At 54.5% G+C, this 19,820-nt stretch overlaps 5 protein-coding genes across 5 annotated transcripts; 3 read left to right on the plus strand and 2 right to left on the minus strand.

The window, feature by feature from the left end:
- Positions 1-130: 130 nt before the first annotated feature.
- Positions 131-3,081, plus strand: EsH8_VI_000548 (DNA replication regulator SLD3-domain-containing protein; the record flags this gene model as incomplete). The annotated part of the gene is made up of 5 exons (XM_083271801.1): positions 131-313; positions 375-1,127; positions 1,177-1,898; positions 1,950-2,461; positions 2,519-3,081. The coding sequence occupies 5 exons, from the start codon at positions 131-133 to the stop codon at positions 3,079-3,081; spliced, it is 2,733 nt and encodes a 910-aa protein (XP_083126975.1).
- A 224-nt stretch (positions 3,082-3,305) lies between these two features.
- EsH8_VI_000549 (TRAPP trafficking subunit Trs65-domain-containing protein) lies at positions 3,306-5,237 on the minus strand (the record flags this gene model as incomplete). The annotated part of the gene is made up of 2 exons (XM_083271802.1): positions 3,306-5,008; positions 5,060-5,237. 2 exons carry the CDS (start codon positions 5,235-5,237, stop codon positions 3,306-3,308), a joined length of 1,881 nt encoding a protein of 626 aa, XP_083126976.1.
- A 615-nt stretch (positions 5,238-5,852) lies between these two features.
- On the plus strand, positions 5,853-8,542 carry EsH8_VI_000550 (uncharacterized protein; the record flags this gene model as incomplete). Its single annotated transcript, XM_083271803.1, has 6 exons — positions 5,853-5,993; positions 6,045-6,193; positions 6,242-7,289; positions 7,341-7,457; positions 7,509-8,282; positions 8,342-8,542. 6 exons carry the CDS (start codon positions 5,853-5,855, stop codon positions 8,540-8,542), a joined length of 2,430 nt encoding a protein of 809 aa, XP_083126977.1.
- A 757-nt stretch (positions 8,543-9,299) lies between these two features.
- On the minus strand, positions 9,300-11,237 carry EsH8_VI_000551 (Fe-S cluster-binding ribosome biosynthesis protein; the record flags this gene model as incomplete). The annotated part of the gene is made up of 3 exons (XM_083271804.1): positions 9,300-9,329; positions 9,385-10,715; positions 10,778-11,237. The coding sequence occupies 3 exons, from the start codon at positions 11,235-11,237 to the stop codon at positions 9,300-9,302; spliced, it is 1,821 nt and encodes a 606-aa protein (XP_083126978.1).
- Positions 11,238-14,190: 2,953 nt separating this feature from the next.
- On the plus strand, positions 14,191-19,222 carry EsH8_VI_000552 (chromatin-remodeling ATPase CHD1; the record flags this gene model as incomplete). Its single annotated transcript, XM_083271805.1, has 5 exons — positions 14,191-14,604; positions 14,658-14,684; positions 14,741-14,828; positions 14,894-19,010; positions 19,060-19,222. 5 exons carry the CDS (start codon positions 14,191-14,193, stop codon positions 19,220-19,222), a joined length of 4,809 nt encoding a protein of 1,602 aa, XP_083126979.1.
- Positions 19,223-19,820: the final 598 nt, after the last annotated feature.

Genomic DNA, 19,820 nt, shown 5'->3' on the forward strand with positions numbered 1-19,820 from the left:
TGATTTCACCTAGCTACTCTATTCATGTTGCAAGGCCTGGACCACGATTTACGTGTGTGACTTGACTTCATGTTATCCTGAAAATCCTTTTTTTATTCCAGAATTTCAGCACTTTCTCACCCATGAATCCATGTCTTCACTCAAACTGTTCCCACCCTCAGACGCGTCGCGTCAAAGATCGGGAATCCTCACGCCCAGCTCCGATGGCTCTCTAAACTCCAAACATGGAGCGCTGCCCGCGGATCTCATGCAAAGGAAGCAAAGTGGCTCCCACGCAATGGGAGATCTTCTGAAAGCACCAATTGTTGTCAAGGTAGGCCACCGCTCCCGCTGGATATCATCGCGTCGCCGTCCATCGCTGACCGCCGCCGTAGGCGCACCCCCCCAGCATAATCGCGAAGCCATGCACGCTGCAGCCGCTCATGCTGCTTCCCCGCGAAGACCTTCCGCTGTCCTGCCTCGACCTTGGTGCGCCGCATGGCGACCTCCCATCCAGCCGACTTCACGAGTCCCACGTCAAGATCCTAGACCTCGAAGGCCGCGTCGCAGAAAAACCGAGCCTGCTCCTTGCGCGCAACGATGCCTCCAAGGCAATTTACGCGCTTGAACGCGCCGCTTCCCCCGGAACCAACGCGCTATACACCGTCTGCAAGCTCGGTTCGTGGGTGGATTTATTGGCATTGTCAGCCAAGGCCACAGTGACGGGAAAACATGTTGCGCGTATGCGACTGGCGGAGGAGATGAGGGAACACCAGCAGCGGCAGGAGTTGCCGCTGACGACGCCGGGGCTGCACAAGGGACACAAGGAGAAGAGGCTGGCGATCGAGGCGCTGCAGCAGTCGATTGTTCGGAAACGGGGCCGTTCGCAGTCCGTGTCGACCTTCGACGATGCGACAAGAGCGGAGAAGCGGACCAGATCTGACGATGATATTTCGCGACCGCAAACCCCGAGCGGTTTGAACCAGGTGGTGGCAGCGAAAGATGAGCCAACAGAATGGATCGAGACACATCTGGATGCCGTGGAGCCGACACCACAGCCGGTTCCCGAACCCAGCATGCAGCAGACAGCAGGCGATATTATGGACAGCATCAGGACGCAATACATGGAAGCGCTCTACAAGTCAATGGTATGTTTGTTTACTTCTATGGGGAGTTTGGGCTGACATCGCGACACAGGGATCTCTGGCGTATTTTGCAAAAGGACCGCTATCTCGAGCTCGCGCTGCGTTCCATCTCGACTGCGACGGCACTATGAATATGAACGATCTTATAGACTTCTTGAAGAGCCTTGTTATGACCACAGTTCAGATCGACAAGAAGTACCGCGAAACAATACCAGATGTAATCTCGAAGCTCAAGACGCATGTTGACAGTTCCGACGATGGCAACAAGCCGAAGAGGAGGAAGTCCAAGAAGATGAAGCTGGGCAAGGACGGCATGTACCCCGGCGAGGACGACCTTGTGCGCAAGTGGTGGGACTCGAACAAGCCGGAACTCAATGACGACGATGCGACCATCACGCCGACTCAGATCAAGTCCCACGTAACCCTTCTAAGGACCCGAGAGACGCAGCTGCAGATGATTCTCATCTTGGAGATCCTTGCGCTTGAACCTTTGCGGACAGCTGAAGGAGAGGGAGAAAGCCAATTGCCCGGGCTTTTAGGGGAGACGGAGGTCGAGAAAGCCCCCGAGGCTCTACCAAAGAAACGGAGCAAGCACAACTTCCCTGTGTTGGCGGACGTGCACGCCGATCGGTTGTGCATTTGGCAGTCCACTGCTTCGGATGAGATGAGAATGCTGGAGGACTCCCAGGTAACTGCGCCAGCTGGCGGAGAGCCGGCCCAGAGAGCGTCGGCAGACCCCTTGAAGGACTTCTGCACCGACATCGTCATGCCATTGTAAGTCCGGGCCCGTTTGGTGAGCTGTTGTTCTTTGGCTAACATGTCAAGCTTCGCCGCTCGGCTACCCGAGATATGTGACTCCATCAGCCGTAAACTTGGCGGGCCTGTCATTATTGCCCCGCCCAAACCAAAATCGAAGCCATCGTCCGGCAAATCTGATGCAAAGCCAGGAGCTGCGGCAAAGCGGCCATCTGCCTCCAAGCCGGCGACGAAGAACATCGAGAAGGCGTTGTTCAAGGAGCAGTCGCGTCGTAGTGTCTCCAGAGGCCCAAGCAACGCGATTGCGTTGTTGAGATCGGCAACGTCTGCAAATATCCCCGGGTTCAAGCGAGAAAATAGCGACCTCGACCGAAAGTCATCCGTCGATAGGATGGGGCTGCTTTCTCGGAGTAATAGTTTGACGGCCTTGGATGATGTCAAGGCACAGAAGAAGGCATTGGTGGAGGCCGAGCTGAAGGATGCTATCACAGCTCTTAGAAGGCCGAACCGCGAGTTGGCGGGCAAAGCCATCGTCGAGGCTGCGGAGAAGCGGGCTTCTGGCGGGCTGTCTTCGATTAAGAGTATGTCCTTGTGTGCGTCGGTCTACTAATATCGTGCCGTGCTGACTCTTGCCACAGAATCAAAGAAACCGACCCGGCACCCGCTCTTCGATGCGGTCCAGGTGAAGGTCACACCGGCCAGCAACCGCTTCAGGGATGCTTTCGCAGCAGAATCGAAGGGTTCCGGCAGCATACCCATACCGCTGTCGAGCATTCCTCCATCGAGTGCGTCGAGGGTTCCTTCGACTGGGCCCCGGAGGGGCTATATCGATATCCTCGGCAGCACGCCATCCTCTGCTATTCAAGTCACTCCTGTGAAGCGCGGAGCGCCTTTTAGTGACCCTTCGCCAAGCGGCGAGCCCGCTATACCTCCATCATCGCCTTTGATGGCGAGGAAGCCCCCGAGGGCTCCGTACTTGAGTGTGCCCGGCAGCGTGATCCGGAAACGGCCCGATCCTATGCGATCGCCGTCGCCGGACGTGGGTTTGCCGGCGACGCCGTGTAAGCAGCGAACAACGGATGTGTTGGGAGACGAGGTGGCGGCCACGCCGATGGCCAAGTCAAGCCCGCCACTACAAGAGAAACCGAAGTCGATTTACGCGCGACTTGGATGGGATGACGACTTTGACGATTTGTTATGATTTGCGTTGCATTAATACGGCGTGTATGGATTACAGGCATGCGAATACCATGGGGTCTGAACTTTGGGCCAGGGAATGGGATGGGATACACTTGATGAACATGACTTAGCATAGCATCGCTTGGAGCCGAGGTCTGCATATGGGTAGCATTATTCCTGAAGGCTATCATTGGCGATAGATTAAGCTTAAACGGGGCGCGGGGCCGCATCAATATCCTCTGCATTTTACTCTGTCTTTTCTTCCGCTTCCTCCGGCCGCTTTTCCACATACATAATGGGCAGCTCCCTGACGTCTACATGCTCCTGGGAACCCAAGTCTATCACCCTAATTGCCTCGATGCCGACGAGACCCTCCTTCAATGGCAGGAACTTGATGTCTACTACGTGGCAGGCTCCGGGGGCGAGCGGGCCGACCCTCGTGTCGGCGGTCAGGCAGACGACCTCCGTCGAGTCTACGGCCGAGTTGCGCTGCATGGCGTGCAGAACATTCTCGTCCAGAACCGCGTCCGCAAGCTCCTTGGCGTTGGCGGCCGTCTTGCCCTTTCCGCTCGTCGAGGGCGGGCGCATGAGGCGGATCTCGTTGCGCCGGCGTTTCGAGAGCGCGACAAGGGCGAGCTTGCGCGGCGGGACGGCGGCGTTGGCGGTCTCCGTGCTGCGGTTCACGACGTATACCGTCCAGGAGAAGACCTCGCCCGCGTATACGGGCTCCGTGGGTCCGCAGAAGGTCATGGTGATGCCCAGCTCCGGCAGCGGGGCCTCGACCGTCCGGGTAGCGGCCTCGAGGGCCGGGAGGGAGTCCGGACGGGACACGGCGGGCGCGATGAGGGACTGAGCGGCTTCGATACCACTTATGGAAAGTTGGGAGGGGCGGTGCGAGCGCTGTATAGGCTGCATTGGCTGCATTGCCGCGTTGAATCCCGGGTTGACGGGGAGAGTGAAGTCGAGGGTCGTGGTCCAGGTCATGCTCAGGCGCGGTGTGCAGACGTTGGGTTCCTTCTGGATGACAGCCTCGATGTGGATGTTGAGGTCGCGATTGGGGTTCTTGGAGGGGAGGTCGAGCTGCTGCGGGGAGAGGCGGTAGAGGAAGGTCACATGGTCGAGAGGCACGCAGGCCATGGGGAGGGAGAGGCCGGCGGGGGAGCTCAGGTCATCGACGACGCCACCGTCAGCGACCGAGAGCTTAATGCTAGTCAGCTCGATGGGGCAATCGAAGTAGGGGGTGAAGTCGACTTCGAGGAGGGCAATAAGGGCTGGGCTGGTAGGCATGTTGTTGGGACGAGAGAAGCGGACGCGGGTGTGTACAGCGGGGAAGATGCGAGTGCGCAGTTGGGCGAGGGCGCGGAGGCCCCGAGTCTGGTCTTTCGGTTGTGTCACGGGGGCAACGCGGGAGACGCGAAGAGCGGAGAGGCGAGGGACGACGCCACCGAGGCCCGGGTCGTTGGTGAAGGGTTCGAGGAGGTTAAGCCCGGAGGGCACGCCGGATTGGAGGTAGCCACCACCGTAAGCGTTTTTACTACGGCCGTCGGGGGACACCGGCGTCGCTGACCCGGAGTTAACTGCCGAGGCTGGCTTTATGCCGGCGGAGGCGGTGAAGATGGCATAGGGGCCCTGGAGGCGGATGCGTGGCCGAGAGAGGAAGACGGGAAGCTTCCAAACGGCGTATATGTGTGGTTGCCTCCGGTTGCCATCGTCGGGTTCGTCTTTGCTGTCCTCGTCGTCTTCTGGCTCGTCTACGACAATGAAGGGATCGGAGGTGTCCTCGACACTGCCCTGAAATATGACATCTGTCGAGGGCTTTTCGCGGTCTGAAGCATGGCTGTTGACGATTTGGGCTTCTAGTATGATGGCCAGGCGGCTAAAGTGAGAGCGGAGCGTCTTTTCGTCGACAAGGGGTGCCCTCAAGATGAGGAGCACGTCAACGGTCTCATCTGAAACACAATTTAGCGTAGAAGGTTATGAGTGTTGGTGTTTTGATTTACCAAAGAAAAGAGCATCTCTCCGCGCAATGGAGTCGAAGAGGGCCTTGGTGTCGTCGACACCTCTGAATGCCTCTTCGAGGTTGAGGTTTGTTGCTTTAGGGATGAAGTATGAGAGAAATGCGTTCTCAATGAAGTCCGCCACAGCGGCAGGCTCTCTTATTTTCTCATCTATAGCCATGTCGGGCTATCTTGTGTACTGTGGGATATAACGGCTCATCGCTCAACCGCGAGGGAATAGGAGAGCAGTTTCACAACGGTGTCTTCTAAGAATTGCTGGCTGGGCTCCTATGCCGGAAACGAGAGTATCTCGGAAAGTCCTCACAGTATGGAAATTCAACCCTTGGACTGAGCTTGCAACATGAAGAAGTGCGACTAGCAATGAATGCAACAACTCTCAGCTGTTACGAGTATAATGCGGCAAGGGCCTCGATGAGAGGTCCAATGGGTTGAGATGCAGACAGTCTGAGTTCCGGGTGTTCTGCGCCACTAGCACGGTGCGCAAGCTCCCCTGACTGGCTTACTTCAGCGGAGATATAATGGCTTGACAGGCTAAAGAGCGGAGCCACCAAGCTACCCCAGTCCGTGCGCCAAGCGCCAAATTGCTCATTCCGACCGACGGTCGCAAATATTCTCAGCCTTTCCACGCGACGCCTCCACGCGACGACTCCTCTATCCTCTACGCCAGCTCGCCGTCCATAGTGTCTACAAATCGCCACTGTAGTCAACAGCGACGATAAACTTTCGGATACTGCCCCAAGACTTTCTAATCAGCGATCGATCGACGACATTCACCATGAATGGTGCCGGCAGCCCATATGGCCAGCCTCCGGCGTGGCAGGAGCACCGCACGCCGGACGGCCGAGCCTACTACTACAATCCCGCTACCAAGGTCACGCAATGGACCAAGCCAGAGGACATGATGACTCCGGCCGAGGTATGATGCCCCCCGCTGAATTTGTGCGATTGGTTGCTAATTGGTTGTCAGAGAGCCCTCGCCAACCAGCCATGGAAAGAATACACCGCGGAAGGCGGTCGCAAGTACTGGTACAACACCGAGACCAAGACGAGCTCTTGGGAGATGCCTGAAGCGTACAAAAATGCTCTCGGGGCCAATGAAGGCCCCGCGACGCCTGCGTACGGAAACCCTAGGTCCCAGCACCCTGCTTTAACTGACAGCAACAGGCCTGCGACGCAGTACGACCGAGGAGCGCCTTCTGACAGGTATTCCAATGCTGGTTACGATTCCTACCGCGACCATCGCGATACCTTCCACGAGTCGCGCCAGTTGACGTACGGCGGCGACGCGACGGCCAAAGCCTTCGTCCCTGCGAGCAACGAGCCCGAGTATGCCACACAAGAAGAGGCTGAAGCCGCCTTCGTCAAGCTGCTCAAGCGTAGTGGCGTCCAGACTGACTGGACCTGGGAGCAGACCCTGCGGACCATTGCGAAGGACCCCCAGTACAGGGCCATCAAGGACCCGAAGGACCGTAAAGCGGCTTTCGAGAAGTACTGCCATGACATGATCGTCCAAGACAAGGAGCGCGCAAAGGAGAGACTAACCAAGCTGCGTACTGACTTTGAGACCATGCTCAAGCGCCACCCAGAGATCAAGCACTACACCAGGTGGAAGACTGCTCGGCCGATGATTGAGGGTGAGACTATCTTCAGGTCCACCGACAAAGAAGCCGAACGTCGCCAACTCTTTGAGGAGTACCTCATCGAGCTCAAGAAGGCCCACATGGAGAATCAAGCTGCTATGCGTAAGACTGCTATGGACGGTCTGATTGATCTCTTGCCAAAGCTTAACCTGGAGCCCTACACGCGCTGGTCCGACGCCCAGAGCCTCATTTCATCCACGACCCCCTTCCAGAACGATGAGAAGTACAAGACCCTGAGCAAGTTTGATATTTTGATTGCGTTCCAAAACCACATGAAGGCTTTGGAGCGTGCTTTCAACGACTCTAAACAGGAGCAGAAGAACAAGAAGTTCCGCAAGGAGCGCAAGGCTCGTGATGGCTTCATCTCCCTCCTTAACGAACTCAGAAAAGACGGCAAGATCAACGCCAGCACCAAGTGGCGCCAAATTCACCCGTTCATCGAAAACGACGATCGGTACAAGGCCATGGCTGGCCAAGGAGGCTCGACCCCCCAGGAACTATTCTGGGATCTCGTCGAAGAAGAAGAAAAGGCCATCCGCGGCGCTAGAAACGACGTGTACGACGTCATCGATGTATGTTGTTCTAAATTGCCAACGTTGCTACAATTCACTAACTAGTCATAGGATGAACGTTTTGACATTACCCCCCAGACCACCTTCGAGGAGTTCCATGCCGTTATGAAGAAGAGTCGACGCACTGCTAACATTGACCGTGATACCCTCCTGGTACTCTTCGAACGCGTATGTATCGAGAACCCTAAGGATATTTGGCAAAGCTAACATTTATTGCAGGCCAAGGAGAAGAGGTCCACGAAGAGGTCGGATGACGAGAGACAGTTAGAGCGACAGCAGCGAAGGGCAGCTGACGATCTTCGGGCGTATATGAAACGTATGGACCCCCCTATCATCCTCGATGACACGTACGAGAAGGTCAAGGTTCGCCTTGCGGAAAACCCCGCATTCCAGGCAGTCACTTCGGAAGATGCTCGTATTGCCACCTTTGACAGGTACATGAAGAGACTTCGCGAGAAAGAGGAAGAGGCCGACCGCGACCGTCGTCGCAGACGTGGTCGCGACTCGAGCGAGCGCGACCTGTACCGCGAGAGACCCCGATCTAGAGGTGAGCGATCTCATCGTAGCGGTGGCCGTGCTACTAGGCGAAGTCGTAGCCCGGAGCCAGACGCGTATGAGGCGGACAGGCGCAAGGCCATTGCCGAACGCGAACGTAACCACCGCAAATCAACCATGGCCGAGAGCCTTCTCTCGGTGGAGCGGGACCGCCGCCTGTCGCCACCACCCCCTCGCCGTGAGAGGGAGCGGGAACGGGACAGAGACCGCGAGCGTGAGCGTGAGCGCGACCGTGACTATGACCGCCATCGATCCCGCCGCGATGACGATAGCCACTACGACCGTGAGAGAAGAGACAGGGAGGAAGAACGCGAGAGACTGTACCGGCGCCGTATGGGGTCTTATGACGAGCTCCCTTATGGGGATGAGCGCCCATCTGGATCCCGCCGCCGCCGCGAGGAGGACGATGGCGACCGACGGGATTCAAGGGACTCCAAGGTACGAGACATCCACTAACGCCCACTTTATTGGACTCGAGACCGCTAACAATGACGCAGAGAGTGAAGAGAGAGAAAACACCCCGTGAGCGCACCCCCCAACGTGATACACGTCACAAGAACAGGACCCCGCCGCCAGCCAGCAAGGACAAGGAAGTCAACGACGTCAAGGAGACCAAGGAGGTCAAGGAGGCTAAGGAGGCCAAGGAGGACGTTGGTGTCCATTCGGGATCTGAAGAGGGCGAGATCGAAGAAGACTAGGTCGAAAACGAAGCCACGGGACGATTGCAGACCATGAAGTGACTTTCGAGTACGTATCGGAATCACCAGCTGTCGCCGAGAGCATGATGACCGCAGTGCATACAGACAACTGGCATCACCTCCACACATTTCGGCTTTTCTCCGTTGCCACTGCAGACTTGCTCTCCCGCTGACAAGTTTGCAAGCGGCCCAAGTCGTCGCAGGAGTTACTTCTTCAGACGACAGTTAGCTAGTATGTATGCCTCTCATTTCACCCTAATTGTAGGTGCGCACATGATACAGAAGTAGCAATAATACGAAAGGAATTAATTGGTCTCGTAACAATCGGTCTTTTGTATTTTCAACTATATCTACGAGTCCCACCACAAAATTATGGCGAGACTGACGACAGTCATCCTGCTTGATCCATTGTCCCTCTATGTACGGAGTGGTGTTGTCCCAAATGAATGTATATGGCTTGTTCAAACGCACAGTTCGAAGGCCTTTTTTTGGTGTTTTTTCCCCCCAATAATCCAGCCCACGGGACAACCCAAGCCTTCTCCATACAACCAGACAACAGGGGATAGACTGCCGTCGCCGTTGTTAGCCTTCGGCGTCGTCGTCCTCGGACACGCCGGCCTCCTTTAAATCAAAACCATGATCCTGACCGCCGGAAGCGCGCCTCCCCAGCTGCCGCTTATGCCCCTTTTGAACGCCCTTAACGCCTGAGTCGAATGCATCTTGACGACGAGGGAAAACATCCTTAAGGATGCCCTCTTCAACTCGTCTCTCCATCGTCCAGGAAGAACTGTGTGGGTGTTAGCATATCTGTACAGAAATACTGCATGTGACTTGGAACTTACGTAGTTGCCGCCGGCCTTCTGCTCCTGATCCAGCTGAGAGTTACCCTTGTTGATACGAGGGCGGAAGTTGGTAGGATCACGACGGAAGGTGACATCGAGGTTCTTGAGGAAGCTGTTGCAACCGGTCAAGAGAGACTCGGGCTTGTTGGCGTGGGCGTCGATACCGGGCTGGCCATCGAAGACAATGACACGGTCGGCAAGGTAGGTGGCCATGATGAAATCGTGCTCGACGATAAAGGCGGTCTTCTTGGCGTGCATAATGAAGCGCTTGATAACGCGGGAGGCGATAATACGCTGCTCGGAGTCGAGGTAAGCAGAAGGCTCGTCGATGAGATAGATGTCTGCGGGTATGCCGAGGGCGAGGACAATGGCAACACGCTGCAATTCACCACCGGACAAGTTCTTGACCTCCTGGTCGATAAAGTCATCGAGTTTCAGGGGTTTGACGACGTCGGTCTGGAACTGGGGAGAGAGGAAGGCGGCCCTGATCTTCTTGAAGAACAGCTGGCGAACGGTACCCTCGAACTTGGGTGTGATGGTTTGGGGCTTCATGCTGATCTTCATCTCAGGCACGGCAGCCTTGGTGTCGGGCTTAAGGGCGCCAGCAAGGAGACGGCAGAGGGTCGTCTTTCCAGTTCCGTTCTCTCCCATCATGACAATAATCTCGGAGTCGGTGAAGTCACCAGACTCGATAGTAAGCCTGAAGTTACCCATGGTCTTCTGCATCTTGGGGTACTTGAAGGCACGAGTCTTGTCGTTGATCATTTCTTCAGCACCCTCGGACAGCTTGAAGGTGAGAGACTCGTCACGGAAACGCAAGTTCTCGGTGGGGATGTGACCGTCGAGGAAGATGTTGATACCTTCACGGACGGACTGGGGCAGGGTGACGACACCGTAGACGGCAGGCTTGCCGTAAAGGACGCAGATGAAGTCGGAAAGGTAGTCCAGGACTGACAAGTCGTGCTCAACAACGATGACGTAGTCGTCATCGCGGAGGAGGGAGCGGATGATGCGGGCAGCAGCCAATCTCTGCTTGACATCGAGGTAGGAAGACGGCTCGTCGAACATGTACACGTCGGCCTTGCGGACACAGACGGTACCAATGGCGAAACGTTGCAGCTCGCCACCGGACAAGAGGTTGATCTCACGGTCCATGATATGGTTGAGCTCCAGAGTATCGCAAACCTCCTTCTTGTTGCCGAGGGAGCTGTTGAGGTCGATCAAGGCCTCGACGCTCTTCTGGGGGCCCTTGACGGCTCGGGGAATCTGGTCGACATACTGAGGCTTGACGACGGCCTTAAGGTCGTCCTCCAGGAGCTTGGTGAAGTAGTCTTGGGAAGACAAGTTAGTGGCTGGTAGGCAAAGGTAGCAGTTCAAAGTTGGGGAGACGCACTCTGGAGCTCAGAACCACGGAAGTGCTTGATGACATCCTCCCAGTCGGGGGGGTTGTCATAACGACCCAAGTTGGGCTTGAGCTTGCCGCTGAGAATCTTGAGAGCGGTACTCTTTCCAATACCGTTGGTTCCAACAAGACCCAGCACGTTACCGGGGCGGGGCATGGGCAGGCGATGGAGCTTAAAGCTGTTGGCGGAATAACGGTGAGTGACCTGGGTCTCGAGGTTCGTGGGCAGGTTGATGATGGTGATGGCGCTGAAGGGGCACTTCTTGGGGCAGATACCACAACCGATGCATAGCGACTCAGAGAGGAAGGCGATACGGGACTCAGGGCTGACTTCGATGCAAAGCTTTCCGGAGCGGACGACAGGGCATGACTTCTTGCATTCCTGACGGCACTTCTTAGGCTTGCACTTATCGCTGTTGACGATAGCGACACGGGTGAGTTTGTCGGACATAGTGATGATGTTGCCCGACTGATCGAGGCGGGGTTAACGATACGATGGTGGGGCAGGGATTTTTTTTCTCTGTGTGCACTGCTCGAGAGAAAATAAGGATGAAAGAGACCGCGCGCGGGTAGAAGCGAGTCAAGAGAGAGAGAATTAAGAGGGAGGCAAAAAGCAACAGGACCGGGAAAGCGGCGAGGATTGTCGGTGCGTCGCGACCTGGCCTTCTGTCTGAGGTGACGAGAGGGAAAAGATTTTGGTGTTTGTTGCAAAGTGTCCGAGACGAGAGAGACACGGTTACGGCGGCAGCAAAATACAGCGGTCAGCTAATTTGTGTGCGCCGTCACTGGTTGTGAGTGTGCGAATTGTCCAAACTTTGGCGGGGCAATTCCCCTACCCTACCGTCCACCAATTACCCCGCCAGCGAGGGTTTCCAGGTACTTTCTGAGTCACTCTATTTGTAAAACACAAAGGGAAGTACATCAACAGTACTTTTGGAACACCTGACATACCAGCTCAGTGTGAGGCCAAACCCCCTGGCCTAGAACGCCCGATGCAGACGTGCCAACCACAAACTTGCTTGGAATGCACCTGTGCACAGCTTTGTAACAAGGCTGACCGCCTATTATAATTGCAGCTGAAGCGTTGATACAACATGAAAGTCAGCCAGTCCCCACTGCTTTCTTTGCTGACTTGCTTTTCAGGTCTGCAGAATCATGGGGACTACAACGATGTGGCTCCTTTCTCTGTTTTGTGCTGTATAGACTGATCTGAAGTATTGCCCAGCGGCATTCACCTGTGGGGTTAAACGATTTCATTCTATCCTTCTACAGCTGGTTCCTGTGTTGCATATTCTGATGTCTCAGGTGTTGGCCGTCCTTCGAATTGGAGGCCCTCCAGGCTTTGCTGGCGAAGAAGCCGACACCATCAAGACGATAATTTCCAATCCTTCATTAACGCCGGGTCCCTCTACCTGTATTTTGAGACAGTCAGTCACTAAAGTATCAAATACTAGTATCGTCTAGGTATCCTTCTGTGCTTGCGGTCGTGTACACAGACGCCCTACCCTGTGTTTCTTTGCGGTTTCATGTCATTTCGTGTATTGGTGAGTGATGTACAATGCTGATATGTTCATGGGCCGGTAGGCGGTATTTTCAACACCTGACAACTTGGCAATAGTCTGTAATAATATGCGCCTATATACGCGGTTCTAAACGGTTCTCGTTAGTATCGTTGGACTCTGAGTAGGGACACATCCATCGAGGCCATGGGTCCAGTAGGCCAGGCAAATGTTACTCAGTCTAGACGACTAACAGCTGGCCCCTAATCTGATTATAGGACTATGTGGACAATGATATATGCCGAGAACACCCCAAACCGACTAATCAGAGGAAAGAAACACTCGGGGAAAAGGGTTAATAAAAACTTTGTATTGCATCGGCTACGCTCGCGTGTAATTGACACGGTTGATGACGGTGTACTTGTGGCTGGATATCCGAAAAATGTAGAGACTATTGAATCCATATTTCCCTGCAACTGCTGCTATACTAACTAATCATCGAAAGACTCTATACTTTCCTGCGTCAAGTATCTATTAAGCAAGATCATGGGAGCGCCATGTAACAAAATCCTTTCCGTCACAGTGGTGGATGTCGAAGCCAATGGGCAATGTGGACAAACAAAAAGACAATGTTATTGCATTTTACCAACATATCACGGCACCTGGCCTCATTCCCATAGTCCAAATGTCAACTACAGTAAGCAAACTCCCATCGTTGTTTAGCGGACAAACGTTAATCCCATGCGTGCCCGAGACTGGGTCAGATGACGGGCATGCGCCCAACCAAAGGTCAAGGCGATAGTCTCGGCGTTTCTCACGTGTCATACCACCAAGGAGAAACATGTAGGGCATCCCGAATGGCACCGTCTCTTTGTTCGGTCTACAAAAACACAACAATGTGGTAACGGAAGGCTCAAGCTAATAAACATAGCCTTGTAAGAGTTCGAAGTATAAGAATACAAGAGTCCAAAGATCGGAAACACGGCCTTGAATGGTATCGGAGTTGCGTCGTCGAAGGTGGGGAAGTAAGACGGGAGCGGTGAGGTCGGTGCTAGCGGGGTTCCGAGTCTCGGTGAACAATGCCCGCTCGCGGCGGCGTGTGCACCCCAAGGCTGGGAGCCCCACCATCTTGTCCCTTCCTCCCATTCGCCCATTCACCATGCCTTCCATAGACCAGATACGTACCTGAGAGACTGGACTTTGCCTCAGGCCACAATACGCGATCCTTTTTGGGGGTGATTCAGTGCGGCTAGCGCTACAACCACCTGTACCTCACCCGTGCATCCACCTCAATTCTTTCCTGCCTCTCCACCAGTACATTTTCCATCCACCACCACCCTTCACCCGCCAGGCCTCTGGACTACCCAGGCACGTCACTCGTCCACATTCTTCTTCAACACCTCACCTGGGCCAAATCAATGGTACTTGCTGCCTGGAGGCCATTCGTTAATGACTTGTAAGTTGTTTCCTTGCCCTAGGCACTGGCCTTGCAAGGGCCAGCCAGTTCTCCATCACGAGCCATCGAGCCAGCCTCGGACGGCGCGCTCGCATCCTGATATCCATATCGGGCATGACCTCAGCGATCCCTGGGTCGCTCCGAGTTAATGGAGATGACTTCTCTGGATGATTCCGATGCCCTGGTGACACGTCATGGCGCTCTTGCCTCGTATGACGGGCACAATGGCATCGCCATCAGCTTTCAGCCTCGTCTTCATCAACCGCGTCCCCTCGATGCGACGAGGTTGATTGCTCCATCAATCTCCAGTTTGTTACCGTTGTTTGATCATGAACTCGGTCGCCAGACCTCATTTACTACGCGCTCTTTGTGCTTCTGCTCCCCAGTGGTAAGGCACTGAGCTAACGTCGTTCCATCCATAGCAGGCAGCCTCGACTTAGACCATCACCATGTCTAGCCCCCTCGAACCCGGTCCCATAAACGGGTACCGGTCGCCGAAGGGCGGTTCTCCCTCCCCCATAGTCGCGAGCGGCAACCATAGCGATAGTGACCTTTCCGATGTGCGCGATAATGCCGCAGGCCTCGCTTCATCGTCGCCGTCACCGGACCCCAACGACTCGACCGGATACATGAATGGCGCGCCCGACTTCGCTGAAAGCGAGAGCTCCGGCGATGACAACAACGCTTCTGATGATGGCGACTTCGATATGGACGACGACGCAGCTTCCGTTGCCCAGAGTGATGGGGCTGGTGACGTCCACTCAAGTTCCAATGACTCCCAGCGGCCAACAAAACGGAAAGCCGTCGCAAGAGAGGATGATTACATAAAAGCAAACCCGGAACTGTATGGATTAAGAAGAAGTGTACGATGAAATTGATCCGACAGATGACAACATCAGCTGACAATCGCTCGCAGTCTCGTCCAACGCAGCAGCGCAAAATGGTGAGTTCGACGGACTGCCTGTTTAAAGTCTGCAACTAACGACTTGGCGATGATAGGTCGACTCCTCTGATGATTCCGATTCCGATGTAGCTCCTGCCAACCGAAGGACCGTCAAGAGAAGACGTATCGAGACATCGAGGCAATGTAAGAGCCCAACACCATCGGCACCATGCGATCGAAATTGCCAGTGCTAACCATCGTTTCCTTAGCTTCGAAAAGAGGCACACCTGCACGGCAGCCTTCGACAGATTCTGATTCCGACTCTGATAACTACGGTGGCGCACGCGCCAAAAGCCTACAAAAGAAAGCACGTCGTCAGCGTGAAGCTCAACCAAACCTGGTCTTCTCCGAGAAGCGTTGGTCAAGCAGACGGGCGGCGCAGGTACAGCAAGGCGCCTACGAGGAAAGCGATGTCGACGAGGAAGACGAAGATGCTTCTGAGCTCACACCCAATTACTACGCGGCAGACGTAGTCGACGACTCTCCATACATCGACAAGGTTCTCAGACACAAGTTAAAGGATGATCTCGAGCTCAGCTGGAGTTCAACTAGAAACGACTTTGAATACTTCATTAAGTGGCAAGGCAAGTCACATTTACACGACACCTGGGAGACGGCAGAGACCCTCCGAGGCCTGCGAGGCTACCGCAGGGTTGAGAATTACTTCAGACTTATCGTGGAGAACGAACTTCTGATACGTTTTGGCGAGGATATCCCACCCGAAACAAAGGAGCAGTTCTTTCTGGATCGCGAACGAGCCGAAGAAGCGTTAGAAGACTACACCAAGGTGGACAGAGTCGTCTCTGTCCGAGATGGCGAAGATGAGACCGAGTACCTCGTCAAGTGGAAGGGTTGCTATTACGACGAGTGTACGTGGGAATCTGCATCTGTTATCAACTCGGAGTTTCAGGACAAGATCGACCAGTTCTTGGATCGGTCTTCACGTTCATGGATATCCAACCGCAAAGAGTCAAACCCGGACACTCGAACAAGAATGACCAAGCTTGAGGCGCAACCGGATTACATCAAAGGCGGCGAATTGCGCTCGTTTCAACTCAGAGGTCTCAACTTCCTCAGCCTCAACTGGACTCGCGCCAACAACGTCATTCTTGCCGATGAAATGGGTCTCGGCAAGACTGTCCAAAGCGTGTCATTCCTCAGCTGGCTCCGCAATGAACGCCAACAAGAGGGCCCCTTCCTCATTGTTGCACCTCTCAGTGTCATCCCCGCGTGGGGCGATACCTTCGACAACTGGTCTCCAGATATGAACTACGTTGTGTATCTCGGCAACGAGACCTCTCGTAGTACCATTCGTGATAACGAACTCATGGTCAGCGGTAACCCCAAGAAGCCCAAGTTCAACGCCCTCATCACTTCTTATGAAATGATCCTTCAAGACTGGCAATTTCTCCAGCAAATCAAATGGCAGGCTCTGCTTGTTGATGAAGCCCATCGTCTGAAGAACAAGGAGTCTCAATTATACGCGAGGCTTGTGAGCTTTGGTGTTCCTTGCAAAATTCTGATCACCGGCACGCCCATTCAGAACAATCTGGCCGAGCTCTCTGCGCTGATGGACTTCCTCAATCCCGGCAAAGTCGTCATTGATGAGGCATTGGAAGATCTTGCCGGCACTGATACCCAAGAGAAGTTACAAGACCTACACAAGTCCATTGCGCCGTACATCTTACGCCGCACGAAAGAGACTGTTGAGTCGGACCTTCCGCCAAAGACCGAGAAGATTATCCGTGTGGAGCTTTCTGACGTTCAGTTGGAGTACTACAAGAATATTCTCACCAGGAACTACGCTGCGTTGTCCAATGCAACAGGCCAAAAGAACTCTCTGCTGAACATCATGATGGAACTGAAGAAAGTTAGCAACCATCCTTACATGTTTGCTGGTGCCGAAGACAGAGTGCTCGCTGGCAGTACCCGTCGCGAGGACCAAATCAAAGGCTTGATTGCCAGCAGTGGAAAGATGATGCTTCTGGATCAACTCCTAACAAAGCTCAAGAAAGATGGCCACAGAGTTCTCGTCTTCAGTCAGATGGTTAAGATGCTGGATATCCTCAGCGACTACATGGCTCTGAGAGGTTACAAGTTCCAGCGCCTTGACGGCACCATCGCCGCAGGTCCTCGCCGAATGGCGATTAATCATTTCAACGCCGAGGACAGCGATGATTTCTGCTTCCTCTTGTCCACCAGAGCGGGTGGCTTGGGTATCAACCTGATGACTGCCGACACTGTCATTATCTTCGATTCCGACTGGAACCCGCAGGCTGACTTGCAAGCAATGGGACGTGCCCATCGTATCGGACAGAAGAAGCCTGTGAGCATCTACCGTCTGGTATCAAAGGAGACTGTCGAAGAAGAAGTCCTCGAGCGTGCTCGCAACAAGCTACTGCTTGAGTATCTCACTATCCAAGCTGGCGTCACTGATGACGGCAAGGCGTTCCGTGAAGAGATGAACAAGAAGGGATTGAAGATTGATGGCCCGAACTCAGCCGAGGACATCCAATTGATCCTCAAGATGCGTTCACAGAAGATGTTTGAGCAAAGTGGCAACCAAGAGCGTCTTGAACAGCTGGATATCGACTCAATCCTGGAGAATGCTGAAGTCACCAAGACGAAGGTTGACGACAAGATGAACCTCAGCAGTGGCGGCATCGACTGGGACAACTTTATGCAATACACCGACGTGAAGGTCGACGACTTGGCCCTCGACTGGGATCAGATTATCCCCGCGGAAGAGCTCGCCGTTATCAAGGCCGAGGAAGATCAGCGGAAGAACGAGGAGTATGTGGCAAAGGTTGCCGCGGAGAGCGCTCCCCGTAGGGCTACAATGAAGAACAGACACAATGAAACTGATAGAGCCGATCGTCTTGCCAAGAAGCGGCAGAGAGAGGAACAGCAACGCCAGGAGGCAGAGGAACAGCGTGCGCTGCTAGCTGATCCTAAGCGGCCACTCAACGAAAAGGAAACGCGAAATCTTCTCAAAGCTTTCTTCCGTTACGGTTCTATGGAAGACCGTGGCGACGAAATCATTCAAGAAGCCCGGCTTGCGGAACGCGATCGCGATTATATCAAATCGATTTTGGACGACTTTGTCAAGACCTGCGAAGATGCGCTCAACGAGAACAGCGCACGTCTCATGGACGACGAGAGGAAGCTTGGCAAATCTTTAACAAAGAAGGACAAGAAGGCGGTTCTGATTGATTTTGGCGAAGTTCGGAAGATGAATGCAGAGACGGCCGTCGAACGTCCGCGACAGCTACGTCTGTTGAGACAAACCATACAGAAGAACGAAGACTTCAAGACATTCCGTCTTGCCGATGCGACCAAGGCAGCCCACTATTCGTGTGAGTGGGGTGCGCGGGAGGACGGTATGCTTCTGGTGGGCATCGACAAATACGGTTTTGGTGCTTGGACCCAGATCCGGGACGATGCGCAGCTAGATATGTCAGACAAGTTCTTCCTCGAAGAACATCGAATCGAGAAGAAGGAGGAGCGAAACAAGGCAACGGAAAAGGGGGTCAACTCTCCGGGAGCTGTCCATCTCGTCCGTCGTTCAGAGTACCTGCTCTCTGTACTTCAGGCTAAGCACTCGAGTGATCCGACAGCGCATCGACTCGTTGAAAATCACCATCGGAACAACAAAAGGTTGGCGAACGGACATCGTCGTAGCGATGTGGGCAGCGGTGCTGCATCTCCTGCTCCGCCGGCCCTCAAGAAGAGCAGCTCGCATCGGGACAGAGAGCGCAGCCACGGCGACCATCATCGCAGCCGCAGCAATGCTGATGAAAGGGGTACGCCGCGGCCAGACTCGAAGAGGAAGCACTCCGGTCTCGACGAGGGCCGTATCCCCAAGCACCGGAGGATGGATGAGACACGGCGCACCAAGAGCAACGGCGATGACCAGCACTCTCCCAGACCCGATCGGTCTAGGCACCGCGATGAGGGCGAACGCAGTCACAAGCATCGTCGCCCGGAGGATCACCGCCATGGAGATGAACGTCGCCGTTCGAGCAACACCCCAAGAGCAAGTCAGCCTGACAGCGAGCGTCGTAACCAAGCTCTCCGCCGACTCGACCAACTTCGCAAAATGGGAGACAACAAGGAGGAGAGAGAAAAGGATGCAGATGCCATGTTGTGGTACCTGCTGAAACCAGTTCGAGGAAACTTTGAAGCCATTCTGTGTACGACAAAGGAGAGAGTCAAGTCTAGCAAGGAGCGTGCGAGAATCTTTGGCGAGGAGTTGGTTGTCATTGGCAACTTCCTGGATCGCGAATTCGTCAAGGAGCGAGATGACGCGCTCAAGAATCGCTTCTGGTATGTCCAACCCAGCCCGGAAGCCCGCATAGAGCTAACCAATCACCAGGGAATTTTTGGCAAACCTATGGCCTGTTGACAGCACTAGCAATGAAGTGACCGGCGATCGGTTGAGCGCCATGTATAGAGTCCTGCGGGACAGGGAAGTGAAGAAGCACAACGGAGACAAGCCGGCAGCTGCCCCGGCAAATGGTACACCGGCCACCTCCTAAGTGCGGGGTCTCACATCATAAAAACACGGAGGGGCAAACGATTTCTCATTTTGCGCAGTCTCGATCAAGTCACGATACGTGTCTAATTTCAGCATTGGCCTGGCGTTTCGGTACTAGGGGGAAGGCATATTTGTCGAGGCGAGGGAATGATAAGATAAACTACATACCCGGACTTGCATGGTACAGGACGACCCGTTTTGGAGTTTTGCGAGAGCATTATGTCTTATCTCCTGCGTTTGAGTTTTTTTGGGGGGAGGTGACGAGGCTTTGACTGCTGATTTGTGGAGGCAGCCTTGTGAGGGTATCAAGGCGACGGTCACATGACGTTAGCCTCGCCCATGTTCTGACTGCAGCCTCGTCAGCTCTGTTTCGGCTGTGGCGTGGTGGTGGGCATGGAACCGTGTCCCCACGGCGCTGGCTCATCAGTCGGTCGGACAAAGCACCGGATGAGCGATGCATCTGATCCTAGATTCAGTGCCCCAAAAGAGACTCCTTCATTCATGTTCAGAGTATTTACAACCGGAGTCAGAGAGCACAAAAAAATGGGGGAAGCCAGCATGTGTCTAGGTATTTTCGTGGCCAGAAAGAGCCCTGATTC

This window comes from Colletotrichum jinshuiense, chromosome 6 (genome assembly GCF_051148585.1).
Source record: "Colletotrichum jinshuiense chromosome 6, complete sequence".
NCBI classification, from domain to species: domain Eukaryota; kingdom Fungi; phylum Ascomycota; class Sordariomycetes; order Glomerellales; family Glomerellaceae; genus Colletotrichum; species Colletotrichum jinshuiense.